Source organism: Podarcis liolepis, assembly GCF_965112155.1.
Source record: "Podarcis liolepis genome assembly, chromosome: 10".
Taxonomy (NCBI): Eukaryota; Metazoa; Chordata; class Lepidosauria; order Squamata; family Lacertidae; genus Podarcis; species Podarcis liolepis.
In genome coordinates, this window is record NC_139562.1 from 13,248,559 (window position 1) to 13,261,177 (window position 12,619).

The window sequence follows — 12,619 nt, forward strand, 5'->3', positions numbered from 1 at the left end:
TATAATCTAAGTCCGCTGCGATAGGAACTAGGTCAAGTTCTGTACAGCGCCTAGCACGCCTCGTTGCTGCAGCAAACAAAATCCCATGCAGCAAAAAAAAAAACCTGGAGCTATAATTGCCTTCCTCTGAGCCGAGCTTATTTAATTGCAGGCTGTGTGGCAGGAAGAGAAAATCAAAATATCTTACACCCGTTTCCTTAAACTCGCAAATCCCTTAATAAACCACAGGTGATGATGCTTTTGCTGTAAGATACGGTGGCTGAGCGGATAAATCTCAGCTATGGAACGTCACCCGCAGCTACACAAACGCACACACACACCTCCCTACACCACCTGTCACTCAGAAACACATAAGGCACCATAGTGCCATGGACTTTAGATTCCCGCTCTGCTAATTCTGGGTCAGATGTTTATTCCTTGGCTGCAGTTCACACACACACACACACACACACACACACACACACACACAGTTGGGGAATAAAGACCTCCAGACCCCAATCTATTCAAACAGATGGGGAGGGAGAACCAATCCTAATATCGGCCATTTCTCTACCTGCCTCCCCGTTCCTCTTAACCTGGTCACTTTCTCTATATCTTTTAAAGCTAGGGCATCAGAGTTGCATATTTATTTATTTATTTATTGCATTTTATATATTTTTTCCTCCCTTCCGAGAGCAGCCTTGAAAACTGCAATATGAAATTGCCCGGAAAGGGGGCTTCTGTTTGTGACATGAGGCTAAATCTAACCAGATCCATTGGTGAATTGTAACAGATGGAGGGGCTGTTAGACAGAAGGCTGGCACTAATCACACGCAAAATGACCGGCTTGCCTCAACATGTTCCATGGATTCCAGCAAACTTTACACCCTAATCCATTTTTAGAACAAAAAACATCTGGGCCATAAATCCTCTAATCTGCCAAAACACGCTATTAAATCCCATGATTTGTTGAAAAACACTAAGATTAAAGAAAGGAAATATAAAATGGCTAACTGCCGCGTTAGGAAAGTGTTATTAATACTCTTTTCTTTTGTCTCAATTATGAATGTTCTGTTCCTAAAGAGCCTTGTCTAATCATGTCACATTACACATCCTTGCCGTATTGCTTGCGCCTTCTATCTGATCTGCCGATTGCCAAAGAATGTACAACATTGTCTCCTCGTGCTCCGCTTTGAAATGTTACGGGGAGGGAAGCTGGTGTCAGGTTCGTCTGCGGCGGCACTGCTGAGAGGTTGTTGGGTTGTTGCTGGTGTGTGTGTGTGTCTCTGTGTGTGTGCTTTTAAACGCTTCGGAAAAAAATAAAATTGTTTTGAAAGCAACGGAGTTTGGCAATTCCCGCTTCCTTGGGAAATCAAAACCTAGGCGCTTGGGAAGCCTCCCAGTTTGAGTGGGCAGAGGAAGCCTTGGTTAGCGTTGAAGGGAGTGAGGGGGTAGCAAAATTACAGCAATATTAGGTGGCACGATGTGCTGTATCAGATGGAGCAGGCATTCCGTGAATGCTTTAGGTTTGCTTAAGGAAGAAAAAACACACACCTAACCGCAAGTGCAGTAGAAGGCTAAGATATCGCGGAAGCCTGTTCCTTTGTGAGCTAGCTTTCTACAAGCACTTGCATTCGCTCTTCACATTCGAAAAGAAGACCCCACGCTTCCCCCTGCACTTTAAAGTGGTGTCGTCCTTTCTATCGCATGTGTAGAACAGGCCCGAGCTATTTATTTTCGGGACTTTCTCAGCCCAAGACTGAAGGTGGGTCTACTATTTTTAAATTCCCTCTGACATGAAAAAACCCCCAAAACCCAACTGCCTGCAAGTAATAAACTAGCACATCAGGGAAAGGCTCAACAAAACCCTAAAACTAAGATTGAGCCCAGGACAAATTAAAAAGGGACACGTTTTTGAGTTTGTGAAAGATTGTTATATTGTTGTTAGAGTATGATGTTTATAATTATTATTATTATAATTTCGTTATTAGCCTTGGTGAAATATGCTAGTATCTGGAACGTCTGAGTTTCTTCCTTTTCTTGATTATATTAATGAATTTCCCCCTAAGTAAATTTAAAAAGTGGAGTAGGAATCTACCTTTAGTCAACAGAATGTACTGTCCTCAAAAATCTCCATGTTTGCCTCCTTATTTATTTTTCTTAAAAATGAATATCGATAGATTTATGGTAAAGTAGATATCTATAATATACTGGGATGCAAATGTTAAGAAAATGTCATTTCCCCCCTCTCTTAACTTCCTTCTGTTATAACTTGATTTTTTGTTCTTTAATAAAAACGAATTACAAAACAAACAAAAAACCTACTTTTCTACCTCATTTTTTCCTTTAATATTCATTGCCCACACTCCTTAATTCCAAAGCAGCATTCGCCTAAAACCTCTAGATATTTTACTGGCTGGAGCTAATGGAAGTTGTCGCCCAAGACATCTTGAGGGTACCAGGTTGACAAAAGCTGGTCTAAAGTGCAGGTGTCAACTCTCTCTGTCTACTTTGCCATGCCATGCTGGCAAGGTGGAAGTCTCTACAGTGTGCTACTTTCACACACTATGCAGGGAATGTCGGAGTGCGTCTGCTTGCTGCTACAGCATTGCATCTGGTGGAAAGTGGGACAATGCTGACCTAAGAAGGCACATACTTTCCCCACATGGCCTGGGGCTTCTGAGCAGGGCTGAGGGAAAGGTAGCCTACCCAAGGGGGCCCTCAATCCACCATCACAATCTGCATAATGCACAGAACAACTCTTAAAAGCTGTCAACGGAAGAGACAGGTTGCAGGGAATTAACGGGATCGCAGAACTCGTATTTCAGGAAGGCTGCAGCTCTAGTCGACATTTCGGAAATCGTGTCCTTCCCCGCAGAGAGCGCACGTTGCAGTGAGATCATCAAGAATAAACTTACTGCTGTTGTGGGTGGGAGCGATTGGATAGCCACAACAACCCGATTGGTAGTCCCTCGGTTGCTAGGGTAAATCTGGCCAATGGGATCGTTTCATGCATTAACCGAAGGACCCATATATACAGCTGCATGTTGTGTTGAGCTTCCTCTTTATCGCCTCATGCACCAGATCACCCACCCACCCTCCCTATATTTAGGGTTCATTATGTGGGTGGCACTGTGGGTTAAACCACAGAGCCTAGGGCTTGCTGATCAGAAGGTCGGTGATTCGAATCCCCGTGACGGGATGAGCTCCCGTTGCTCAGTCCCAGCTCCTGCCAACCTAGCAGTTCGAAAGCACGTCACAGTGCAAGTAGATGAATAGGTACCGCTCCGGCGGGAAGGTAAATGGCATTTCCATGCGCTGCTCTGGTTTGCCAGAAGTGGCTTAGTCATGCTGGCCACATGACCCGGAAGCTGTACGCCGGCTCCCTCGGCCGTTAAAGCGAGATGAACGCCGCAACCCCAGAGTCGTCCACGACTGGACCTAATGCTCAGGGGGTCCCTATATCTTTACCTTTATGACCTTGCTATGCCGTCGTGGGTCATCTGCTTTTGGGACAGGGGCCTGGTAGGAATTTTCACATTTGGCTGATTGGCTGGTGCCACTTGGGTTTCGCCTGCCGCATAGCAAATAGTCACAACTTAGGTTTGGCGGTTAGGCATTGGTTCAAAGTGTGGTCGAAGGGAGTTTGGAGCACCCTCCCATGCGCAAAGGAATCCAGGGGCTTGCCTTGCTTGTGTCCCATCCCCTTTCAGGGTATAGGGCCATGCCAGAGCCCCTAGGAGCATGTGGGGTGAGCTTCAGTCTGTCCCTGGTCCAATGCTCCCCCAGGATGTTTTCCCTTACTGACATCTGGCAGAGTCCAGGCATCAGTGCTGCCCTGTTGAGGTCAGGTGCAGCTAGTCGGGAACCAATGCCTAAGCAAACCACTCACGATCTGTAATCAATAAAGTTTGGCCAAAATTATGCCCATAACCTTAAACTAAATTCCGTGTCAATTGTGTCTTGATTTATTGGGGGAGGTCTTGGGATCTGAACACGCAACACCTCAAAATCCCCTCAGGATGTGCAGAGAAGGGAGTCCTGCTTTACAGAACAATCGCAAGTTGATCTTTGAGACCATCATAGGACACTTCAAGAGGAACAGGAGGAGCCATTTAGAGCTGTTAGTTGTACCAAATGCAAAGTCTTGATAGGAATTCCACCAAGATGGAGCTGCTGTTGGCAGGTGGTTCGCCAATTTTTGGAGACAGTGCTGCATCTGTTTCTGATGGGGTTTCACTTCTGAAACTTCGCTTTAGGGTGCATGTGTAGGAAGCCCAAGCAGGCTACCAAAACATCACCTAAGGCTGGTGTGATAGATATGGCCTCAGCCAGCCTGGTCAGTTTATGGATCACTATTTTGGCTGTTTGGATCACTATGATGAATTGTATGCGAGGGTGCCATTGAAGATGGTTCAGAAACTTCAGGTAAAACAAAATATGGCAGCTAAGTCACAAACTGAGCTTAGGAACATGCAGGGAAACATGGCAATCTTAAAAATGCTACTAAGATGTTCCTCAAAGACTCTTCTCCAGATTCTGTGTTTGGAAGTGAAGCCAGTGATGATCAGTGGCAGGAATGTGCCGACTCTCAAATGCTGTACCTAGAGAGGCTCAAGTCTGATTACTTTTGGCACCAGGTGATAAGATATTTCTTTTTGCCCGGGCATTTTTGTTTCTGAGCTTTGACAGATTTGACTTTAAAGGAGAACTGAATCAACTTTCTGCCTCTTTCTGCTTCTAACCATCTCTTCCTGATTGTAACTCAAACAGCAACCTGGCAGCAGCCAGAGATTTCCCAAACTTAAAGGAAAGAAGAAGAAGAAGAAGAAGAAGAAGAAGAAGAAGAAGAAGAAGAAGACGACCAGGCTCCATTATCCTAGCCGGCACGCACCACGATCCCCTTCAGTAACCTCAAAAAGTCCCTTTCTATATCTGTCTCACAAAGATATACGGTGGCGAAGCCCATGTCATTAACAATAACTTAAATATGTTATCTTTTGGTCCACAGTTTCCCATGGTTTATTAATGGTATAACACATTAATTCTCCTTACAAGAGTGACCTTTACAACTCCAGTCATCCTCACAGCTTTTATCCAATTACATTATCACTCATTACAGGTACAGCCTTTCAAAATCTACATTTCACTGAAAGGGAGGGAGGGAAATGGCAAGGATTCCAAATGCAGGGAAGAGACCAGAAAGTGGGAAGGAAAAGATTTTATCTGGAAAATTAAGAAGTGCGTGCAGCTACTCCGAGGCTCGTTGAACAAGCTTAAAAGTGCCTTTGAACGTTGGATGGGGGGGGGAGTATGTCTGGACTGCAGTTGTGTGTGGCATCCCAACAGCTCTCCTGGTACCCTCACCCAATGGCACCAGTGTGCACCCAGTGCCCCACCCAATGTTCAAAACTGTTCTAGGCACATTCTGCCACAGGGAATTTCATTAGCGCGAGCAGTTTCTGAGCTCTGGGCGCAGTACTGAGCCTAAGATTTCAGATTAAAACTGCAGACTAGAAGGAAAGGAGGACCTTTTTCTCTGCCTCCCCACTTCCAGCTACTCTGTAAAGGGTGGAGAAGAATCCCTCTTAGGGGGCTGGGCAGGAGAAGGACTACTAGACCATGTGAAAAATGAACATAATATTTTAGCTGCAGTCCATTCATTTTCAGCTTTGTATTCTTGTTATATTAAAAAAGTGTGCCTTTACATTCCATGCTTGTCTTTGTCCATGGAGTTTTCTTGGCAGGGATACTGGAGTGGCTTGCCGGTTCCTGCTCCAGGTGGATCACGTTTGGTCAAAACTCTCCACTGTGACCTGTCCATCTTGGGTGGCCCTGCACGGCATAGCTCATAGCTTCTCTGAGTTATATAAGCCCCTTTGCCAAGACAAGGCAGTGATCCATGAAGGGCATCTTAAAAAGCAGAGACATCACCTTGTCAACAAATGTCCGTATAGTTAAAGCTATGGTTTTCCCAGTAGTGATGTATGGAAGTGAGAGCTGGACCATAAAGAAGGCTGATCGCCGAAGAATTGATGCTTTTGAATTCTGGTGCTGGAGGAGACTCTTGAGAGTCCCATGGACTGCAAGAAGATCAAACTGATCCATTCTGAAGGAAATCAGCCCTGAGTGCTCACTGGAAGGACAGATTGTGAAGCTGAGGCTCCAATACTTTGGCCACCTCATGAGAAGAGAAGACTCCCTGGAAAAGACCCTGATGCTGGGAAAGATGGAGGGCACAAGGAGAAGGGGACGACAGAGGGTGAGATGGTTGGACAGTGTTCTCAAAGCTACCAGCATGAGTTTGACCAAACTGCGGGAGGCAGTGGAAGACAGGAGTGCCTGGCGTGCTCTGGTCCATGGGGTCATGAAGAGTCGGACACGACTAAACAACTAAACAACAACAACAACAGACATTCAATTGTTGCGCCCATATCCTAGGTTTAAGGTGCCAGCTCCTAGCTTTCATATCCCAGTTTCTAACACCCTATGCACCAGAGTAAACATTTCCCTTGATGCACACGAGGAGGGATATATCAAAACCAGGGACGCTTTTTTATTATTAGAGGAAATGTGCTGCGGACTATGGTGGGACTGCCTTTGAAGACGCTCAGAAGCTTCAACTGGTTCAAAATGTAGCAGCCAGACTTTTGTCCTGTGAGAGGTGTTCTATTACTCTCCTACCTAGCTAGATCTGTTGCTATTTCAATGCCCGGCCTTTACCACCCTGCAGAGTCTGGAAATAGTATACGTTAGGGAAGCTCCTACTGCCAGAATTGGTGTGAAATTTTAAAAACAACAATAATAAAGAGAATAGATAACGGAGGGGCTGAAAACATTGCCGAATGTCACTGTCCCCCACAAGCACTCAGTTGGGCGCCATCCTTTTTTCCCCTTGGCCCCCTTCCCCTGCAAATTTTGAAGCCAAATTTTTTCAAAGGAGAACTTTCAGCCCAGTCATAGAAACTCGCTTCCTTTTTCTAAACGAGAGCTTAAAATTAGGGACCCACATTAATCCTTGAGGAGGTTAGGTTCTCCGAGGTTTCTTTGGCAGAGGTTATTCCTCTGATCTCACGAGAGTCCTGCATCAAAATAGCTGCACTGGTTGCCTATTCTTTCCCACACTGAATTCAAGGTGCTCTTGGTTAGTGTTTAAAGCCCTAAATGACTCAGCCCCCCCCCAAAAGCTGAAATACACCCCCCTCTTTCCCTGGAGATTAGACTAGATGACCCACAGGACCCCTTCCAATTCTACAACTCTATGAGTCTATGACCCTCTAGGGTGTTAAGATCAGCACTGGCCCTCTTTGTTGCTCCACCGCACTCATAAACTCTGGGTGGCAGCAGCCTGGAAGAGGGCATTCTCTTTGGCAGCCCCTAAGTTGTGGAACTTCCCCCACTTAATAATAAACAAACAAATGACATCTTCATTATACAGCTTTCAACAAATGCTGAAAATGTACCTCTTTACCCTGGCTTTTGATACTTGAAATGTATTTATTTTTTAGGATCCCCTCTCCCTCCATATCTGTGACTGTAAATTGTTTTGAAATGTTTTCAGAGTGGTGCTTTAATGGTTGTAACCCACCCTGGGACATTAGGGTGAAGGATGAGATCTTCATCATCATCACCATCAGATCTATTTTTCCAGAAGAAGAGGTGCCGGAACTCACCATGAACACCTCTATTATTATTATTATTATTAATAATAACAACAACAACAACAACAACAACAATAACAATAATTTTATTATTCATACCCTGCCCATCTGGCTGCGTTTCCCCAGCCACTCTGGGCGGCTCCCAACAGAGGACTAAAAACAGAATAAAACTTCAAACATTAAAAAAAAACTTCCCTTCTCTTATAATGGCAATAGTGCCCACCTGAGAGGTGCCAGAACTAAGTTCTAGTGGGGGAAAGAAGTCTTGATAATCATAATCACCACCTGTGCTCCTCTCTGAAAAGTAAAAGGAAGAGAACTTACCTATTGTGTTGACTCTGGCCGAAGGACTGGCTAACGTTGCTGGTATAGATTTGAGCGAGCTGCTCCCGCTGTTTATTCTCAAGGGCGGCATGTGAGGAGAGGTGGGTGATGTGGGAGACTTGCTGTCTGCTGTCTTGGGTTTTGCCGAGAGGTTCAATGGCTGGGCCACGTCGTCCTAAAATGGGCATAAGAAGACCAAGCAGGTGAGACAGGCCATACTGGTGTGACTTCAGGCATATATAATGAAGGCGCCAGGCAAACCTCCCTGGGGAGAGAATTACACAAATGGGGAGCCACAGCAGAAAAGGCCCGTTCTCATGTTGCTGCCCTCCAGACCTCTTGTAGGGGAGGCACATGAAGAAGGGAACATCAGATGATGTTCACAGGGTTGTGGTCGGTTCCTTATGTGGAACAGTTGAAGGAGCTGGCTGTGTTTGGCCTGGAAAAGAGGAGACGTCCATATTATAGACATCTTCAAATATCTCAAGGGTTGTCACATAGAAGATGGAGCAAGCTTGTATTCTCCTGCTCTGGAGGGTAGGACTCAAACCAAAGGAGATTCCAACTAAACATCACAAAGGACTTTCTGATAGCAAAAACAGTCAGAAAGCTATTTGACAGTGGAATAGACTCCCTGCCTTGGAGGCTTTTAAGCCAAGGTTGGATGGTTATCTGTCATTGATGCTTTAGCTGAGAGTCCTGCACTGCATGCCAAGCTCCTTCAAGTGCTCCTCATAAGGCTTGGTTTCCAGACCCTGGGTCATCTTGGTGGTCCCCCTTTGCACATGTTCCACTTGTCAACATCCTTCTTAAATTGTGGTGCCCAGAACTGGACACAGTATTCCAAGTGTGGTCTGACCAAGGCAGAATAGAGTGGGACTACAGTGGTGCCCCGCAAGACGAATGCCTCGCAAGACGGAAAACCCGCTAGACGAAAGGGTTTTCCGTTTTTGAGCTGCTTCGCAAGACGATTTTCCCTATGGGCTTGCTTTGCAAGACGAAAACGTCTTGTGAGTGTTCCGATATTTTTTTTTGCTTTCCCCCTTTTTCTAAGCCGCTAATCCGCTAATCCGCTAAGCCTTTAATAGCCGCTAAGTCTTTAATAGCTGCTAAACCGCTAATAGCGCTAATCCGCTAATAGGGTTGCTTCACAAGACGAAAAAACCGCTAGACGAAGAGACTCGCGGAACAGATTAATTTCGTCTTGCGAGGCACCACTGTATTTTACTTCCCTTGATATGGGCACCACACTTCTGTTGATGCAGCCTGGAATACCATTCCCCTTTTTTGCTGCTGCATCACACTGTTAACTCATGTTAAGCTTGTAGTCCACTAAGACTCTTAGTCCCCCACCTTATATTTTTGCATCTGGTTCTTCCTGCCTAAGTGCAGAACCTTACATTTGTCCCTATTGAACTTCATTTTATTAGCAGGGGAGCAGTTCTCCAATCTCTTAGAGCAGATGATGTTATTTATACCCCCCCCCCTTAAAAATAAATAATACAAACATTGCTGTGATGAAAAACAAAATGTGATCATGAATGACGACGGTTCCAGATTGCTAACCAAATATGCCTTTCTTCGTAGAAAGCAAAGAACACCCCCTGAACACACAAATTATAATAATTTGTACATTAAGCAGAAAGATTGCCAGCAAGGCCTCTTAAGCAAACATTTCTTTGCTGCTAGAGTAGATTTGGCCGAGCTTAGAAATGTAATTGAGATTTCGGCCTTGGCCACTGTTACCATCTTATTGCACACTCTGTCACTTTCGTGAAGTCGGTGAGGCTCAAGCCACACTAGAAACTTGAGTCAGGGATCTGGCCGGCACATCCGGCAGAATGACGTGGCAAAGTTCTAAGGAAGCAGCCTAGACTGTGCCATTTCAGACGACAGATAGGAAAAGCCACAACTTTGAAGAAACAAACCCCCTCCCCCCGCAAATAGAAAAATAGCTCCAAAGGGAATGCTTGGGGCTACAGCCTTTGTGACTAATGCGCAATACAGTGGTACCTCTGGTTACAAACTTAATTCGTTCAGGAGGTCCGTTCTTAACCTGAAACCATTCTTAACCCGAGGTACTACTTCCAGGTTAGCGGAGTCTGTAACTCAAAGTGTTTGTAACCTGAGGTGTTTGTAACCCGAGATACCACTGTATATTAGCTTTAGGATTTTGAGGTGGGTGGGCAGCTGGGTGGAGCAATAAAAATGAGCACCCCTTGCCCTCAATTTAAGGGTCACTGTCTACTTGGCCACCTAAGGGTTCTGCCACCTCGTGATGGGGTCTGAAACACCACTGTGAGGAATGAAAACCAGAGCAACGAACCCAGATCTCATTGGAATTTGAGGGTTTCGAAGCAAGGCATTCTGTCCATCTCCACTGCCAACGTGGCTAAAAAGAGCTTGCAAAGCGGTGGTGGTGGTGGTGGGGCTACAGACTACATTGCTGCAAGTGGAAAGTGCAACTTAAGAGGACTTTGCATTGTGCACCATCTGACTGGGTGGGGGCGGGGGCTGGGGGCAGCAAAGCGGGAATGACCTGGCAGAAGCAGAGGAGAGCTGGCTCTGCCAAAGAGGCTTTTCCTGACCTCTGGGAACACATCCTTTGCGTACTGCAGCCTATTTAAATGACCTTGATGGCAAGAAATTACAGCCAAAGCATGAGAGATGCAAGGAGCCACAGAGGGAGGTTTTTTAAAACAACAACAACAACAACAAAAGAAGAAGAAATAATAATAATAATAATAATGCACCCTTACTGCTTTGGAAACAAAGCCCCAGACCTACTCCCTCCCCATCCCCAGCCAGTTTCCCCCCTCCCTTTATTTTCTTTCCCCTTTCATAGAGATCTTCATTTCATCATAAATGCACAATACGGTGAATTTCCTGGCACATCTGGGCCCATAGACAATCGTGCCATTGTCGTTTACTGAACAATACCGCCAGTCACTGGCTTATCTACTGAGTCGCTAGCTTATCCCAAAAACGTCTGACCAGTAAATATATCCATAATGGACGTCCAGCGGCAACTGGCACACACAAAAGTCAGACCTTCCCCATCACTGCCTCCAGAGACGGCAGTTGTACAGACAGAGAGAGAGAAAGAGAAAGAGAGAGACAAACAGAGATTGGCAGTTCTATTCCTCCTGTTCCCTTCCTCTTATCCCATAAGCAGTTCTGAAACTACCAGCCGCGGTTATAGAAGTGGAGAGGTAAAGGCAGTTGTGAAATACGTTGTGTAAATGAATTATGCTGCTGATATTATCCTCCCTGATGAAATAATTGTATTAAATTAAGCAGGGATGCTCACATGACAGGATGGCGGAATTAGATAATTCTCCTCCGCAACACCAGCACACACACACACACGTGTGCACAGACACACACACTGGTACTTCCTCCCTGCTCCCCCCATCCCAGCCTGCCTTTCTCAAATTCTGATTAAGAATAATGCTTCTCTTTCTCTCTAGAAGGGAATTTATGCATCTGCAGAGACACATAGAAATGAAAGAAAGTGGGGGGGGGGGAGACACACACACAGGGGATGGACAGACACCAAAGTCGTAAATTTTAGCTAAGACAGTGAAAAATGTGAGTGATCTCCCCCCTGCTTCCTCCCATCCCCCCTAAAACCCGGGAACAGAATCATCCTGAAACTATAATTGTTTCTGCAACTTGTTGCTGGGCAAAATACTTTTCTGGTGCTGGTAGTCCACCAAGCCACTCAGTGAAGAATACGTTTTCCAGCTCCCACGTGGAGGAATAGATGGCAGCTGAGAATTAAAACATAAAAGATGACTTGTTGGATCGGGCCAACCGGATGCTTCTGGAAAGGTTTGCAAGCGAAGTAGAACAGCACTCATATACAGCAACCAGAGGTATTCTGCACGTGAACACAGAAGCTGTATCCCACTGTCATGGCTAAAATAGCCAGTGACCCTCTGTGTGTTTGTCCACTCCTTTTGAAAAGCAACCTAAGCCAGTGACAATCAGCGTACAATCGTGGCAGAGGGGACTCTTCCCCACTGTTTATGCTGAGTGGATGTGTACTGGTTAAGCGTGCCAGACTAGGACTGGGGTGACCATGAAACTTACTGGGTGACCTTGGACTAGTCACAACTGCTCATTCCTGCATTGCAAGTCACTGGAGTAGATGACGCCCAGGTCTATGACTCTCTGAACATGCTTCACCAGACTGCTGTGAGGACAATACTGGGAGGAGGGAATTTCCTCCCAGTCCCGAGCCCCTTAGATGAAAAGCATCTTATAAATGTAAAAAAATAAAATGAAGTTTACCATATTGTTTGGTTTGGCCTGGAGCAGGTGTTCAAACGGTACATCCCAAACCGATCTACTACCTGGCAAAGTTTCTTTCAGTCCTGAGGAACACCAAAGCTTGCACACCATTTTATGACAGCCTGGTTGGCCTTAATAAAGGTACTGATTTTCATTATTTTTTACCGGCATGCCCATCTTTACTCTTTAAATATCCCCCCAAGCCACCCTGACTGCATTTCTCTGCGCTTTTGCTTTTCACTTATTTAGCGTCCTCGCCTTTCCATTCCGCAATTTCCACAACTTTACTTCGCACAACACTGGAAGATGGGAGTTCCTAGGCATATTGAGCTGTTTGCCATTATGCCAGCTCTGGAGAT

General features: G+C 45.5%; 1 protein-coding gene across 20 annotated transcripts in view; it reads right to left on the bottom strand.

Moving 5' to 3' along the window:
- SOX5 (SRY-box transcription factor 5) overlaps window positions 1-12,619 on the bottom strand; it is a 766,948-nt gene that overhangs the window by 50,591 nt on the left and 703,738 nt on the right. For all 20 annotated transcript variants that reach the window (XM_083461132.1, XM_083461137.1, XM_083461148.1 and 17 more), the window contains one exon: window positions 7,965-8,139. In XM_083461132.1, the coding sequence (XP_083317258.1) occupies window positions 7,965-8,139 (175 nt within the window). The remainder of the gene's footprint in view (window positions 1-7,964; window positions 8,140-12,619) is intronic.